This window comes from Podarcis bocagei (assembly GCF_964188305.1).
Source record: "Podarcis bocagei genome assembly, chromosome: 1".
Taxonomy (NCBI): Eukaryota; Metazoa; Chordata; class Lepidosauria; order Squamata; family Lacertidae; genus Podarcis; species Podarcis bocagei.
This window is the reverse complement of record NC_138125.1, coordinates 121590375-121608041: the sequence shown is the minus strand read 5'-3', so window position 1 is coordinate 121608041 and position 17667 is coordinate 121590375. Positions and strand designations below refer to the sequence as shown.

Here is a 17667-nt window from a genome sequence, read left to right as displayed (position 1 = left end):
ATTAGAAATACATAGACCGTTAATTATGAAATTATTGTAATGTTTAATAAGTTAACTGTTTATATTTGGACAACTTTTCTGCTGTAATTTATCAGAAGGAGAAAAATAATCCTTTCCTTAACAACAATTTAAACAATTTGTTCAACTAAAACAATAACATTATAGCATGTTTGTTCACTAATGTGGTTAAACTTTTTAATTTTTTAAAAAACCTTAGACTGAGTTTTAGCACACATGAAAAACTTAAAACAAACCCTTATTTCCTGACGAACAGCCTTTGGACTATAATGTAACTTAAACTCAAATCTATCTTTAGAAAGATTTTTCCTCCAAAAGCAGTTTATTTTAAAAATCCAATTTACCATATTTTTCGCTCTATAAGATGCACCAGACCACAAGTTTTTGGAGGAGGAAAACAAGAAAAAAATATTCTGAATTTCAGAAGCCAGTGCAGTGAAAGCAGCAATCCCTCTTGCTGTTCTGGCTTCTGGGATAGCTGCGCAGCCTGCATTCGCTCCATAAGACGCACACATTTCCCCTTACTTTTTAGGAGGGGGAAATGTGCGTCCTATAGGAGGGAAAAAGTGAGTCTTATAGAGCAAAAAACACGGTAAATTAAAAAATCCGGTATTTAAATTTTTGTTATGTGAATGGTGCTGCCGTACGCTCCAACAGGTACCAGCCCAAAACCCGGACGTGCATCTTCCAGGCCACACTTGTCACAAAAATGGGATGTCCCAGACAGTTGGCAGGTATGTGCCATGGACCCCCCCCCCTTGGTGTGCGGACCACGCATTGGGAACCACCTCTAGAGAAGGGGTCAACAACCTTTTTCGGCCGTGGGCCGGTCCACTGTCCCTCAGACCATGTGGTGGGCCGGACTATATTTTTTTTTTGGGGGGGGGGGAGTGAATGAATTCCTATGCCTCACAAATAACCCAGAGATGCATTTTAAATAAAAGCATACATTCTACTCATGTAAAAACACCAGGCAGGCCCCACAAATAACCCAGAGATGCATTTTAAATAAAAGGACACATTTTACTCAAGTAAAAACATGCTGATTCCCGGACCGTCCGTGGGCTGGATTGAGAAGGCGATTGGGCCGCATCCGGCCCCCGGCCCTAGGTTGCCTACCCCTGATCTAGAGATTAGCACCACACCTGAGAAGACCCTGCTCCACACTACCACACTCCAGTCAGCAGAAGCAGATGGGGAAAGCCCTCTGATTTTGAATGATGCACGTAGGGAATAACATCAGGGAGGAAGCACGCCTCCAGGTACCAAGGTCTCAAATCCTCTCTAGGGCATCATCTGGAAGCACCCACTAGCCAGGAGAGTGTATGAACCAGTTCCACATGCACTACTTCATTGGAAAAGGAACTATAATTCCAAGCTGTTGCAGTCTTTGAGCTCTATATCGGTAGTGATGCCTATTTCACTAGCTGGCGAACCCAAGGATTGAAGGATACTCTCGCAAACGAATCGCCACATTTTAGATACCTTGATGAGCTCCATCGCTTCTGAAGCAAAATCGCAGCAATACAGAAAGACTCCGGGATGGTGGCTGGAGAAAGAAACAAGGGAAATATCAGCCCCCCCAATTGCTTTTGTGAAACGATTTTCGCCGGGGATCTATCTGCAGGCATAATCAAATCACCTAAACCCAGTTCTTAGGAGATGCGGAAGGGGCAAAGGCTGAGGGAAGCGAACGGGAAAGTCGAGGGTGGAGGTGGTTAAATGTCTTGTTGGGAAACGAGCGAAACGCTTACTTCTCCAGCGCTCTTTCCCTACTAGGCCATTGCTTTGTCTGCGACGAAGTTGCATTTGGTAACCGTTGCGCAATATTATAAAAGGTAAAGGGACCCCTGACCATTAGGTCAAGTCGTGACCGACTCAGGGGTTGGGGTGCTCATCTTGCTTTATTGACCAAGGGAGCCTGTGTACAGCTTCCGGGTCATGTGGCCAGCATGACTAAGCCGCTTCTGGCGAAACCAGAGCAGCACACGGAAACGCCGTTTACCTTCCCGCCGGAGCGGTACCTATTTATCTACCGTATTTTTCACTCTATAACATGCACCCGCCGTCCTTTTGATCGGCAAGTCCTAGGCTCTGTGGTTTAACCCACAGCGCCACCTGCGTCCCTGCGCAATATTATAGAACAGAGCAAAAAGGAAAGGGATGTAGCTAAAAGAGACCTTTCAATTCCACTTGCGAGTATCACAAGGGAATGTGGTCCTCCAACAGCAGTCCCAGTGCAAACTGTCTCTATTCAGTTTCTGAATTAAAAACGCAGGCTGGCTCCAATAGAGGGGTAGCTTCTTCCCCCTCCTCCATCCGCTACAACTCCCTTGTGTATTTAAGATTATCAGACACCAAGGACATAAGGCAGCATCCCCAGTACAGTTGTACCTTTGATCTCAAACGCCTTGGCTCCCGAACAAATCGGCTCCTGAACGATCAAAACCCAGAAGTGAGTGGTCCAGTTTTCTAACGTTCTTTTAGAAGCCGAACGTCCAATGGGGCTTCCGCAGCTTCCGATTGGTTGCAGGAGCTTCCTGCAGCCAATCAGAAGCCACGCTTTGGTTTCCAAACGTTTTGGAAGCCGAATGGACTCCGTTCGACTTCCGAGGTACGACGGTGCCAAGAACAATTGCCAGTAACTACCACTACTGGCTGCACATAGAGAAGGAGGAATTTTGCCCAGAATGAACTGCATTGTTTCACTTGAGGAAGAGCTGAAATAAAGGGGGAAATTTTTTTTGGATCCGGTTTGCTCTTAAGAACCAGCAGCAATGTCAATCACAACTTTTTAATTTTCACTGATTACTCTGAAGCGTGAATGGAACAACCACAAAGAGCTGGAAATACCGCTGACCAAGAGCTTTTCCGCGCCTGCAGATTTTACAAATTATGAACACATTACACCGGCTATTTCTTGCCTGCGCCGGCATCTGATTCATTTGGGGTCAAATTCATGGTACAGCTTTGGACCTATGAAGGCCAACGAAACTTCATACCCAATGGAACATCTTATGCTACCATCACCTACAGCAGGGACGAGTAACCTGTGGCCCTTCAGATGTTGTGGGAAGCCATGAGAGGTCCGGAGGCTGGCAACACGAGGACGGGCCTTTCCTGCAGTGGCTCCTCGTTTGTGGAATGTTCTCCTCGAGGAGGCCCGCCTGATGCCTTCATTGCATATCTTTAAGCGCCAGGTGTATATAACCAGGCCTTGGAATGATTAAATATTATATGGGCTTTAAACGTGGTTTGTTTGTTTTTAGGAGGGGGTTTGTGACGTTAACATATGAGAGTGCTGGAGGTGAAATAGTTAAACAGGTTACCCAATCAGAACCCAGGGGGGTGGAGTCAGAGGGACTATAAAACCAGTTCTGGGAGGGGCGAAGGGAGGAGTTTGTTGGGAGTTGGGTGGTTGTTTGGAGTGGGAGTGGATTGGGATAGAGTCTGTGGGTAGGTTGAGTTAGTGTAGTGAAATCAGCTGAGTCAGGAACAGTTAGGAGCTAGGAAGACAAGTAAATATCTGAGAGGTGGTTTAGTGAGTGAGAGCAGGTAGCGGAAGTTACAGGACTGGATAGGCACCCCATGATTGTAATTGACCGATACTGTTTATGAAACCATACAATTGTTAAACTGCAATAAATAAACAGAAGTTTATGTTCCAATTTAACCCCGACTGGACTCAGTATTGTACCAGGTAGGGCCTGGGTGGTGGCAGCGAGAAATAAAGTGGTGGCACGGGGATCAATAGATGGTGAAACGTCCGGGGACCCTGTGTGATCGCCACAGGGTTATTGAGGGGTTTTTTGGTTTCTTATTACATACTTTAGTGTTCTCATTTTGTATTTTTATGTTGTGAAGTGCGCGGTGATCCTCGGATGAAGGGCAGTATACCAATTTAATAAATTATAATAAAAACAACACCCATCAGAGCTGGCCAGCATGATCAAAGGACAAGGATGATAGATAGGAGTTCTGGGGCAAAAAAACTTTGGGAGGACCAGAAGTTCCTCATTCTTGAACAAGAGTGAAAATTCTTAGTAGGAGTTATGGCAAAGCAGCTGTTCCCTCCTCATTACTGTAGCATGTAACTTGTTATCTTTTTAGCTTACCGAATCACTTCCAAAATAGGGAAAACGCTGTTACCAGCACCACAGCCAACCTGGTAGTAAAGACAAAAGCGAAATATTAAGCTGATCACATTTATAAAAATTTGTTTTCCAACATTTGGGGGGGGGGGGCAGGACGAGAACAGACTAAGAATTAAAATTTAACATACAGTGGTGCCCCGCAAGACGAACGCCTCGCAAGACGGAAAACCCGCTAGACGAAAGGGTTTTCCGTTTTGGAGGCGCTTCGCAAAACGAATTTCCCTATGGGCTTCCTTCGCAAGACGAAAGCCCATAGGGAAATCTCCGGGACAGCGGGGAAGCGCAGCGCTTCTTCCCCACTGTCCTCGGACCTCCTCCGAAGGCTGGCGGTGGGGCGGAAAGCCCTTTTCCCCGCGCCAGCCTTCGGAATGCTCCTCCGAAGGCTGGCGGTGGGGCGGAAAGCCCTTCTCCCCGCGCCAGCCTTCGGATGGCTGTCCTGAAGACTTGCGGTGGGGCGGAAAGCCCTTCTCAGAATGCTGTTCTGAATGTTGGCGGTGGGGAGGAAAAACCCTCCTCCCACCGCAAGCCCCGGGAACAGAGGAGAAGCGCTGCGCCCCTTCCCCTCTGTTCCCGTACCTGTCCTGAAGGCTTGCGGTGGGGAGAAAAGCCCTTCTCCGCACCGCCAGCCTGGCAAGCGGTTTCCATAGGAACGCATTAATTGATTTTCAATGCATTCCTATGGGAAACCGTGCTTCGCAAGACGAAAAACTCGCAAGAAGAAAAAACTTGCGGAACGAATTAATTTCGTCTTGCGAGGCACCACTGTATCTTCAGGGAATAGTTCTGTGTGTGTCCTCCTTCTTTCACAAGGAAGGGCTTCATCTTGTTTGATACACCAAGAAATTACTTTACTCTGGTAGCCACACACAAAATATTGATTTGTTCCAAGAAGCAGCTGGCATTTTCTCTCTCTCTTCAAATGCATTAGAGTGGCTATGCGTGCAAAGAAAAGCTGCAACCAGCTCCTAGCCTCAACAGAGTATCATGAAATAAGTTAGAAGAGAAGACATTTTTAAAGAAACTTGAGCAATTGCCTTTAAATGCTTCTTAAAAACTTTCAGCTGACCCAAGTTTTCCCAGACTTTGTTTTGTAGGCTGCTCAGTTTTGTCTGTCATATATGGTTGTTGAGGAGGGGGGCAGCGAGAAGGGGGATCATTCTTCTGGCAAGCCCAAATGCTTGCCCTGGCGGAACAACTGCCTTAGTGCAATATTGAACTCCCCCCCCCCAAGTTTCCCTCTTGTTTTCATTCAGTTTTTAAGGCACAATTTGGTTGAATGTTGCTTGCCTTTTTGCAGTTACAGCATTCCTATGGTAAACCATTCATTGATTTTTTTTTTAAAACTATTTTAAACCGTCTAAACATTTTATAAATGAGCAAGACTGTGCTTCTAGGGACGCGGGTGGCGCTGTGGGTAAAACCTCAGCGCCTAGGACTTGCCGATCGCATGGTCGGCGGTTCGAATCCCCGCGGCGGGGGGCCCTCCCGTCGTTCGGTCCCAGCGCCTGCCAACCTAGCAGTTCGAAAGCACCTCCAGGTGCAAGTAGATAAGTAGGGACCGCTTACCAGCGGGAAGGTAAACGGCGTTCCGTGTACTGTGCTGGCTCGCCAGAGCAGCTTCGTCACGCTGGCCACGTGACCCAGAAGTGTCTGCGGACAGCGCTGGCCTATAGAGTGAGATGAGCGCACAACCCTAGAGTCTGGCAAGACTGGCCCGTACGGGCAGGGGTACCTTTACCTTTAAGACTGTGCTACCTATCAGATCCCAAGGTCTTATTCAGAACAATGCTGTGTGGGAAATCTTCAAATAGGACCGAGAGGTTTAAAAAACCAATAAGATTTTAATATCAGCATCATAATTTATTATTATTATTATTATTATTAATTAATTATTATTATTAAATAATAATAATAATAATAATAATAATAATAATAATAATAATAATAATAATAATAATTTATTACTTATATCCCACCCATCTGGCCTGGCCTCTCCAGCCACTCTGGGAGGCTCCCAACAGAATATTAAAAACACGCTAAAACATCAAACATTAAAAGCTTCCCTAAACAGGGCTGCCTTCAGATGTCTTCTAAAAGTCAGATAGTTGTTTATTTCCTTGACATCTGGTGGGAGGGCGTTCCACAGGGCAGGCGCCACCACTGAGAAGGCCCTCTGCCTTAGCTCACAGAAGGCGAGTTAAGAAAGAGATAACTATTCACAAGGCTGCATATGGTTTGGATCCACAGAAACACATGTGGAAGAGGGTAGAAGGAAATTCATAGGTTGACTCCTACCACCCCCAAAATAAGCCTCTCCCAATGATCCGGAGGCCTTGCTCTATGGGCTGGGCTGAAGGGGAAAGGAGGATTGCAAAAACAAGGCAGAGTACAAGTCTCAGGATCAATCCAATTTCTGCACTACTGCATAAGCATCAAAAACCCCAGGAGAATATGGTGTTGGACACAGAATAGAAAGGTCTACCGTACCTCTAATATTCGGTAAGAAGAATCACCACCAGGGAATTGCTTTCCAGTGCTCTTGACAATTTGCTCATCAGCTGCGGAGTTATCATAACATGCGCTCAAAACGGAAGAAACTTTTGGAGCAGAATTATCCGCACAAAGATGGTTGTCTTCAAGTAAACCAGTGCATCTCAAGTTTTCTGTAGCCACTTTTCTACAAAGGTCAGATTTTCCTTCTGGAAGAATTTCTGGAAATTCCACGAACAACCACTTGCGATCTTTGAAAAAATGGTTCTTGTGGATCTTGTAAAATTCATTCCAATATCTACTGGCTTCTCTCTCATACTTCGCTAGATTTAAAACCAAAACCAAAAAGAAACCAAGAAACCATAAGCATAAAGAATCGCTGGCATAAAAGAGTGGTGGTGGTGGTGGGGATAATTAAAACTAAACATTACTGATAATGAAAGGTAAGGATGGAGATTTCAAATGATGGTAGGCAACCTCAATATTACTAAGACCTGCAACGGTATAAGGACCGCAGCTAATTTGAGTTTCCTGCAATAAATGATTTGCATCAAGGTTACAGAGCGATAGGATTTTGAAAAATCAACATAGCCTAGTCAACTTTGTTTATTCAACAAAATTTACACACTGTTCAATTGCAATAAAGCTTCTAAATGGTTTACAAAAACCAAAACATCAAAATTATCGAAGACAGTTAAAAAAGCATATAAAAGATAATTAAAATTAACAATAAGCTAAACGAAGATTAAAACACATGTGAACTTTCTACATGTAAATAGGTGTTGACCCAAAGCCGTATTTTCACTAAATCCACAAATGAGCGTTGCCAGAAGACAAAACAGAAGAGATGCAAAAGTATTCTGGATCCCATAACTTGAGTTCTCACCAATATGATTCTCACACCTCTCCCTTTTCTTTGTAGTGGACAGAACACAAGGGAAGCATCCAGTATACCTGAAGGAGCGTCTCCACCCCCATCATTCTGCCCGGATACTGAGGTCCAGCTCCAAGGGCCTTCTGGCGGTTCCCTCACTGCGAGAAGCCAAGTTACAGGGAACCAGGCAGAGGGCCTTCTCAGTAGTGGTGCCCGCCCTGTGGAACGCCCTCCCATCAGATGTCAAAGAGAGCAACAACTACCAGACTTTTAGAAGACATCTGAAGGCAGCCTTGTTTAGGGAAGCTTTTAATGTTTGCTGTATTACGGTACAGTGGTACCTTGGGTTAAATACTTAATTCGTTCCGGAGGTCTGTTCTGAACCTGAAACTGTTCTTAACCTGAAGCACCACTTTAGCTAATGGGGCCTCTTGCTGCTGCTGCGCCACCGGAGCCCGGTTTCTGTTCTCATCCTGAAGCAAAGTTCTTAACCTGAAGCACTATTTCTGGGTTAGCGGAGTCTGTAACCTGAAGCGTATGTAACCTGAAGCGTATGTAACGTGAGGTACCACTGTATTTTAATATTTTGTTGGAAGTTGCCCAGAGTGGCTGGGGAAGCCCAGTCAGATGGGCGGGGTTTATTTATTTATTTATTTATTTATTTATTTATTTATTAACACGCATGCATAAATCCTAATTTACACTGCTCTACAAACCCAAAGCACACGCCACCAGCTTGCTATTTATAGTACACACATAATTGGGCTGTGTGAAAATAGGTTCTTTTCCATGAAAAGCGGAGGAAACAGCACCGCCGCTATTCCTTTCAGAAAAGATGTGCATCTTTGGGACAAGGCTGAAATTGGTTACAATGGAAAACAAGTACAGATTCAAACAGATTTAATAATCAAGTTATGCAAGACTGGTCCTATGAACCATGAACTCAGAGAGTCCATATATTTTATGCACATGTTTTCCAGCCACTCTTACAGAAAGGGGAGATACAAATGTTGGCAGTTTATTAATTAATAATCCCAGTTCCCCAAGAAAGAGAATTCAAAAGGAGTGCTTGATGAACTTAAATGGAAGCACAGTCGTACCTTGGAATACGAACGCCTTGCAAGTCGAACATTTTGGCTCCCAAACGCTGCAAAAGTGAGTGTTCCGGTTTGCGGACGTTATTTGGAACCCGAACATCCAATGCGGCCTACGCAGCTTCTGATTGGCTGCAGGAGCTTCCTGCAGCCAATCAGAGGACGGCTTTTGTTTCCGAACGTTTTGGAAGTCAAATGGACTTCCGGAACAGATTTGACTTCCAAGGTACGACCGTAATAATTGTTCCTTATATTTTGGTTGTATATCAAGCCAGACCATTGGTCCATATAACTCAGCACTGTCTGAATCAAAGATGGGGAACCTGCAGCCAGGGATGTGGGGCAAAGCATGTCAATTCAAATTCTTTCGGGAAAGGCCACCTCTCTGCGACCCTCCAGAAGATGCTGCACTACAATTCTTTTGTCCCTGACCATTAACCACATGGACGGCAGCTGATGGAATCCAAGGTCCATCACTGCTGGTCTGGAGGTGGAAGTGGCTCTCCAGCGGATTCAGATGCAGTCTTTCTCAAGACCTATCTGAAGATGCTGGGGACTGAACAGAGACCTTCTGCATGTAAAACAAGCACCTGACCCATGGCAGCCAGGGTGGAGTTGATTTATATCAAATCAATTTAAATCACGATTTAAATCACGAGTCAGTAAGTCCTGATTCAAATCATTTTTTATTTTTTATTTTGCAGAAAGACTCATTCTTGGTGGTATAATCTTAATATTTGCAACCAGATGAAGGTTTCTTTTTGGAATAATAAATTTTCAGAGTAGTTTTTTACAATTATATCAAAAATTACTGGTTTGGTTATACTATTAGAAATGCATAGAGAGAGAATTATGAAGTTACTGTGAGGTTTAATAAGCTAACTGTTTATATTTGGGCAACTCTTCCGCTATACTTTATTGGAAGGAGAAAAATAATCCTTTCCTTAATAACAATTTAAACAATTTATTTAACTAAAACAATAACATTATAGCATATGTAGCCATGTTTGTTAACTGATGTGATTAAACATTTTTTTAAAAAAAACTTACACTGGGTTTTAGCACACATGATAAACTTAAATCCTTATTTCCTGATGAATAGAAGGGGGGTTTGGATTTGATATCCCGCCTTTCACTCCCTTTTAAGGAGTCTCAAAGCGGCTAACAATCTCCTTTCCCTTCCTCCCCCACAACACACACTCTGTGAGGTGAGTGGGGCTGAGAGACTTCAAAGAAGTTTGACTAGCCCAAGGTCACCCAGCAGCTGCATGTGGAGGAGCGGAGACGCAAACCCCGTTCACCAGATTACAGAGTCCACCGCTCTGAACCACTACACCACACTGGCTCTCAAATAATAGTCTTTGGTAAACAGAAAACTGTTTAGAAAGTTTTTCCTCCAAAAGCTGTTTGTTTTATAAATCCAGTTTAAATTTTAAAAATCTGATTTAAATTAAAAAAAAAATCATTTAAAATGTAAAAATCTGATTTAAATTTTTAAAAATCTAAGTGAAGTTTTAAAAATCCAATTAATTTTTTTTTAAAGCATTGATTTGTATCCACCCTGAGGGCAGTCCCACCTATGAGGCAAGGTGAGGCAACCACCTCAGGCGGCAGGGTCCACTGGGGCAGCCAATCTTGATGTCAATCTTTCTTCCCTCCTTGCTCCTGATGTAAGTCTTCCCCGGGGAGTTTTTCAGCTGGAACTCAGAGCTCCGGCACCTCTCAGGTGGGTGTCATTGTAAAAGAACAAGGGACATATTCATGGTGAGTTCCGGCACCTCTTTTTCTAGAAAAATAGCACTGATGTCTTCCCTTACCGCTCCTACCTGTTCAGATTTTATGTAGCCGATGCTGGCTGGTGTGGCTGGTCTAAATCACATGAGATGTCTGAGAAAAGTGTGGGAACGGAAGACTGTCTTATCTCTTCTGTCTGAGAGTGTTATTAGACTGTACTTTCGCTTTTGCTGTATGCTTTCTGTTTCTGCCAGAGTTTGGAGAGCACAGACGTGATTATGGACTCTCTGTCTATATTGTGAATAAAATGTAGTTTAGATCTATAGATGTCTCTATCTTCTTGCTGTGTGATGCCAGAAGACTTGTGTGCACTTTTCATATGAGAAGTGTCGCAGATGGGCACTCCGGAGTGAAGGGACATGCCATTCCAGAGACGTGCCTACTGGGAGACACTAGGAGGTACTGGGGGTCTGCCGCCCCCCAGGAGCGTTTGCCAACACTACATTGGTGGGGTCGAGAGTCGCCATTTTTGGGTCCTCCTTAGGTGTCCAAAAGTCCCCCCCCAAGTGTTATTTATTTATTTTTATTAAAGATTTTGTTGATTTACAAAAGTGTGCAATGTCTCTCTCTCATGTTTTTTTCCTCATGTAACATTTTTACAACTCAATTTCATTTGTTGAGACATTAGGAAGAAAAGGGAGAAAGAGGTGGAGGGGGAAAGACGGGTGGGGTTGGGGTCGGGTGGCGATGTTTCTATTTTACTTACTATATGTAGGGTTTGGTGTCAGCGTTGCTTGTGCAGGTTCTTTGCTGTTCGCTTGTGTTCCTTTGGTGGTGAGAGAGGTTGGGGTTGGCCTAGGGTGTGGCTGTTCATTTGGGGTTGGCTGTGGTGGTCTTTGTTTTCATGTGTGCGTGGGGTGGGTGGGTGTTTTGGGTCAGGTTAGCCATACAGTGGTGCCTCGCAAGACGAAAAGAATCCGTTCTGTGATTCTCTTCGTCTAGCGGTTTTTTCGTCTTGCGAAGCAAGCCCATTGACGGATTAGCGGATTAGCACTTTTAGCGGCTTTTAGTGGCGTATCGGATCAGCTGATAAGCGGCTTAGCGGCTTAGAAAAAGGGGGGGGAACCCGCAGGAACTCGCAAGACATTTTCGTCTTGCGAAGCAAGCCCATAGGAGATTCGTTTTGCGAAGCACCTCCAAAACGGAAAACTCTTTCGTCTAGCGAGTTTTCCGTCTTGCAAGGCATTCGTCTTGCGGGGCACCACTGTATTGATTTGTATACTGTTGGTGGATTTTTGTCATTGTCTTGTTGGGCTGTGTATGTGATAAAGGGGAGCCATACCGGGGTGAAGGTGTCTTCTTCTATTTGTCCCCGTGTCAGTTTCAGTTTATTGGTTAATTTTTCTAGTGGGGCTGTTTCCCATACTATTTAGTACCATTGGTCCGTGTTTACTCCTGACAGGTCTCTTCAATGTCTGGCTATGATGCTTCTGGCTGCTGAAAGTAGGTGGGTTAGGAGTTCTTTGTGGTGTAAAGGTGTCCAAAAGTATTGAGCCAGTCCTGAACAATGGCCCACTCTCCAACTTGCACTCTAAAATTTAACTTTTCATGTGAACAATTTCCCCACATAAGAGCACTTTTGGACAGCAACTTGACATGACAAACCGGCTGTTGGCCACACATCCTTTAAGCAAAATTATTGGATTTCCTGCAGAAAGGATAAATCTGGATTTAAATTTGTGGGTAGGGGGGAAGTACAGTGGAACCTTGGTTTTCGAACATCTCCGTTGATGAACATTTCGGTTTTCAAATGCTGTAAACCCGGAGGTAAATGCTTCGGTTTTCAAATGCACCTCAGAAGTCGAACGTGCCACGCGGCTTCCGCTGAGCGCAAGATCCTAAGGCCTAGCTGTCGGCTATTGAGTTTTCAGTTCCTGAACGTTTCAGAACTCGAACGGTCTTCCACAACTGATTACGTTTGAAAACTGAGGTACCACTGTATGGGCTAGCCTTCCCAATGACAACATATAACGAAAGAAAAATTATATGTACGACTTTGGGATGGGGGAGAAATCCAATGCAGTTCACGTTTAAAGGCGAACATACCTAATCAAACTTCCTGGAACAGTACACAAGGCAAAAACACTGCCCTCCTTCAATATCTGCACTTCTCTGGGTTTCACAACGCAGCCCTCCAGTCAAGCAACATGTACAAAAATGCCTACACTATGGCAAAGTGTGCGTATAAATGCATATACAGTGGTATCTCTGGTTGCGAACGGGATCCGTTCCGGAGGCCCGTTCGCAACATGAAAAGAGCACAACCTGAAGCACCATATCTGCGCAGGTGTGCAATGTGATTTGGTGTTTGTGCGCATGCGCAAAGCGCGATTTAGCGCTTCTGCGCATGCACGAGTGGCAAACCCTGTAAGTAACCCTTTCCGGTACTTCCGGGTCGCCGTGGGACATAACCTGAAAGAACGTAACGTGAAGCAAACATAACATGAGGTAGGACTGTACTGAAGAAACTAACATACAACATTTCATTACATTAGGCAAAATTGCTTTGCAAAAAAAAAAGTATAAGGTAAAATTGCATATAAACATGTGTGTATTGGGAGCAACTCACACAAAAATGCAACTGCTAATTTTTTTATGAGAACTTTTTTTTAATGGCAAACTGATGTGGCGAACTGAAGAGTGGAAAAATGAAAAACTAGGAGAAACAAGAGTCGGACGGATTGGCCGTCTCTAACGAGGAATAACAATCCCACAATTAACGCCCATCTGGAAGCGTTGCTGATCAGACATGGCTGCCGGCTTTCGGTTGCTATGCGCTTGGCATTGTTTCAGGGTGTTGCCTTTTTGCAGCATCCTTCAAAAGAGAGGAAATCAGAACAGAGCAGCGTGTAAAGTCGCTAAACAAACACTACATTCTTCTTCTTCCTTTTAGACGCAATAGTCTCCTCTTTGCCTAATAAGCATGCTTGAAAAGCAGCTGACCATGTTAATAAGCAGAGAAAGTGCTCGAAAGTCTATCAGTTTATTCATTCTCGCTCTTCCTTTTTGTACCAAGGTCCTTCACAACGATCCTTTTTGGCAATGCTGCAGAATGTTGGAGGAACACTGCCTTTTATTTATTGCTTCTTCGTCTTCTTCTTCTTCTTCTTTTTTACAGTGATTTCCAATGACCTAAAATAACCTACTCATTAGTTTCAGCTCGGCTCATTGTTAACAATAAATAGGTCAAAATGTGCTGCCACATGCAGAAAGAAGATGAAGCTTTGAGAGGAAGCATTACTGGCAATGCTCACCTAGTCCCGTTTTAAGCATGCAGGCATTCATAAGAGAAAGAATGGCTTCCTGAGTCCAATATATCTCAGCCATAAGCTACTGCCTGCACTCTACTTCTTTAATTTCCAGCGAATGCTAACCATGCTTCAATTAATCTTTAAAAGAGTAGGAAGAATGTCAAACGAGGCAAATTTGCAAGTCTGCACTTATTTCAGAATTGAAGCCGAAAAGATTATACGAAGAGTAAACTCTGAAGACCTAGAGCAGGGGTCTGCAACCCGCAGCTCCGGAGCCGCATGTGGCTCTTTTACACCTTTGCCGCGGCTCCGGGGCGGATACTAGCGAGGGGAGGAGGCGCATTGTGCGCCCCGACACTCCCCCACTGTGGCGGGCGCTGTACTGGCTGTGACGTCGCATGGGGCGGTGCGTGCGTTAGTCACGCACTCTCCCGACGTCACCTTCCCGCCCGCTGTCAGATCGCGGCTCCGGAGATATATTTGTTTTAAATGTCGCAATGGTTTTGCGGCTCCCAGTTTTTTTTTCTTCGGAAATGGGTCCAAGTGGCTCTTTTTGTCTTAAAGGTTGCAGACCCCTGACCTAGAGGAACTTCATTGGCCAGGTGGAAATGGAGAGAAAGGATGGATGGATGTATATATATATATATACACACACACACACACACACACACACACACACACACAGAGAGAGAGAGAGAGAGAGAGAGAGAGAGAGAAACACAAAACAGGGTTTTCCACAATGAAGAGCAGCAAGATTCACCGCAGCTGTGGCAGTTTTGCAATGCAAAGCAACGCATCGCAGCCCTTATTCATCCTTGCAAGAACCTTTCGTTCCAGGTCTCCAGGTAAATGCAAATGTCAGTCAAAGCAATACCAGTTGGCTATCAAGGAGTGGCTACAGCATGGTGTCAAGGATCCATGAGGGGAAATGCACAAGTACACCACACAATGCAGTCAGGGAATACAGTGGTACCTCAGGTTAAGTACTTAATTCGTTCCGGAGTTCCGTTCTTAACCTGAAACTGTTCTTAACCTGAAGCACCACTTTAGCTAATAGGGCCTCCCGCTGCCGCCGCACTGCCGGAGCAGGATTTCTGTTTTTATCCTGAAGCAAAGTTTTTAACCTGAAGTCATATTTCTGGGTTAGCGGAGTCTGTAACCTGAAGCATGTGTAACCTGAGGTACCACTGTACACTGAAATGTGTGACTTCCCGGGGTCATCCTGGCGCTGCATTTGTCCTGCACCAACCTCACCACTAAAACTGAAAACTAAGATCATGGCCACTGGTCCCATCACCTCCTGGCAAATAGAAAGGGAAGAAATGGAGGCAGTAAGAGATTTCACTTTCTTGGGCTCCATGATCACTGCAGATGGTGACAGCAATCATGAAATTAAAAGATGCCTGCTTCTTGGGAGAAAAGTGATGACAAACCTAGACAGCATCTTAAAAAGCAGAGACATCACCTTGCTGACAAAGGTCCGTATAGTTAAAGCTATGGTTTTCCCAGTAGTGATGTATGGAAGTGAGAGCTGGACCATAAAGAAGGCTAATCACCAAAGAATTGATGCTTTTGAATTATGGTGCTGGAGGAGACTCTTGAGAGTCCCATGGACTGCAAGAAGATCAAACCTATCCATTCTGAAGGAAATCAGCCCTGAGTGCTCACTGGAAGGACAGATCCTGAAGCTGAGGCTCCAATACTTTGGCCACCTCACAAGAAGAGAAGACTCCCTGGAAAAGACCCTGATGTTGGGAAAGATGGAGGGCACAAGGAGAAGGGGACGACAGAGGATGAGATGGCTGGACAGTGTTCTCGAAGCTACCAGCATGAGTTTGACCAAACTGCGGGAGGCAGTGGAAGACAGGAGTGCCTGGCGTGCTCTGGTCCATGGGGTCACGAAGAGTCGGACACGACTAAACAACAAAACCTCGCCACTGCCTTGCCCTTCTTCTTATACTTTCCATTAAGCAGGGACAACAAGACTGATTGGAGGTCAGGTGGGCACTCTTGTCTGCTCCTGAGCCCGTTGCATCAAGCAACATCTGAAGAGGCTGTGTGAGCAAATGACTACAAGACTAATCAAATTCAGGACATCTATTTCTGGCCTAAGATTTCCCCCTCCATTTGCAAAGGGCAGCAAGTGTGTAGCCTCACATTTGAGCTTCTCAACGGACCATGCACATACCTCTGGTGACAACCACTCCCACACTCATACAGACTTTCCCATCTTTTACGGAATGATGACATACTTGGATACGTCCAAGTGAAAATGTGTGGGGGTTCTTCAAGTATTCCCAGTTCACATATTAGATAAACAAGGCCGCCCTCAGACTTTAATGACTTGAAACAAATATTCTTGATCAGCCAGTCTACTACCTGGTCTGAATAGCAGGGCAAGAGAATTTCAGTGTTTACAACTATGGGCATAATCAGAAAACAGCAGCCACATGTTGAATTGTCTCTGCCACCTCCTCCTTCATAACTTCCGGCATGGCTTCACCAGACCCTGACCTAATGATGAGGTGCTTTCTTCCCGAACAACGTGGAACAGGGGAAGCAAGAAAAACACGTTTGCATATGCACACAGCACTAGTTTTTCGCCTCCAGAGTAGTATAAAAGAATTATATTAAAATAGTTCACATTAAAACCATAACGTTACCAAAACTCTCAAATCTTCCACATAATTCCAGAAGTACATGATTCACAACAAACAGGCCAACCATCTCAACAGTACCTTGAAGGCCAAATTTAGCAACATCTTCCACCGATGTTGAAAAGACATCAGCATAAGGGGCAAACACACAACCAGTGGGAGGAAGTTTAATAACTACTATTATTACTACTACTACTCTTGCATTTTAAACCAGTACTTTATGGGATGATTTTTAAAATTGTTGTAAGCTGCTCCTTCAAATCACATTTTGCCTGAAACACAGATTAAAAATATACAAGGATTTTAAATAAACACAGTCTCAATATCTTGCACATGTTTTTCCTCCCCAGCTTGTCAAACTCTGGAGGTCCTCCTAAAAGCTCATCTGCCTAACATGCACAGAGACACCAAAGAGGACTAATAAAAAAATTCCTTCCTGTAGCACCTTAAAGACCAACTAAGTTAGTTCTTGGTATAAGCTTTCGTGTGCATGCACACTTCTTCAGATACACTGAAACAGAAGTTGCCAGATCCTTCTATATAGTGAGAAGGTGGGGAGGGGTATTACTCAGAAGGGTGGTGGGAATTCTTATACCAAGAACTAACTTAGTTGGTCTTTAAGGTGCTACAGGAAGGAATTTTTTTATTTTGACTATGGCAGACCAACACGGCTACCTATCTGTAACTGGAACCAAAGAGGACTGTACCACATGGTATTTCTGCCTGTTCCCCATTAACCTAGATTCCACTACCGTGGTTACCCCCAAACAACAGCATGACTAGGCAAACAATCTATTGCCTGAAGAGAGGATCAAGATTTTTTGTTGGAAAAATAATTAAACGGGTTCATTTCAGATCTACAGATTCGCATATCAAGCTGAGGTTTATTAATTCTGGGAAAAGATACATCGACAGATCTTTTAGAAAACCGAACACTGACATTAAATTCATGTAGAGACCATGTACATGCTGTTATCACCCTGAAGGTCAACAAGCTGTAGAAAGCGAGAGAGTAACACCAGGTGTGCCTGGGAGGTCAGAGCGGAGTTAGATGTCAATATTTCATGAGCCAGGAGGGAGCAACGTTAATATATGTCACTGTCAACGCAGTCGCACTTTGGATCTTGAACCCTTTGGCTCCCATCCCAAACGATTGAAACCCGGAAGTGAGTGTTCCGGTTTCCGAACGATTTTCAGAAGCCAAATGTCCTGCGCAGCTTCTGATTGGCTGCAGGAGCTTCCTGCAGCCAATCAGAAGCCGCGCTTGGGTTTCCAAACGTTTTGGAAGCTGAACGGACTTCTGGAACGGATTCCATTCGACTTCCAAGGTATGAC

At 44.5% G+C, this 17667-nt stretch overlaps 1 protein-coding gene across 1 annotated transcript in view; it reads right to left on the bottom strand.

Moving 5' to 3' along the window:
• The window catches only part of METTL8 (methyltransferase 8, tRNA N3-cytidine), a 46239-nt gene that overhangs the window by 25575 nt on the left and 2997 nt on the right, over nucleotides 1-17667 (bottom strand). Inside the window, exons 3-5 of the mRNA XM_081182168.1 lie at nucleotides 6660-6985; nucleotides 4134-4183; nucleotides 1504-1567 (exon numbers count right to left, since the gene is read on the bottom strand). Coding sequence (XP_081038294.1) covers nucleotides 1504-1567; nucleotides 4134-4183; nucleotides 6660-6985 — 440 coding nt within the window. The remainder of the gene's footprint in view (nucleotides 1-1503; nucleotides 1568-4133; nucleotides 4184-6659; nucleotides 6986-17667) is intronic.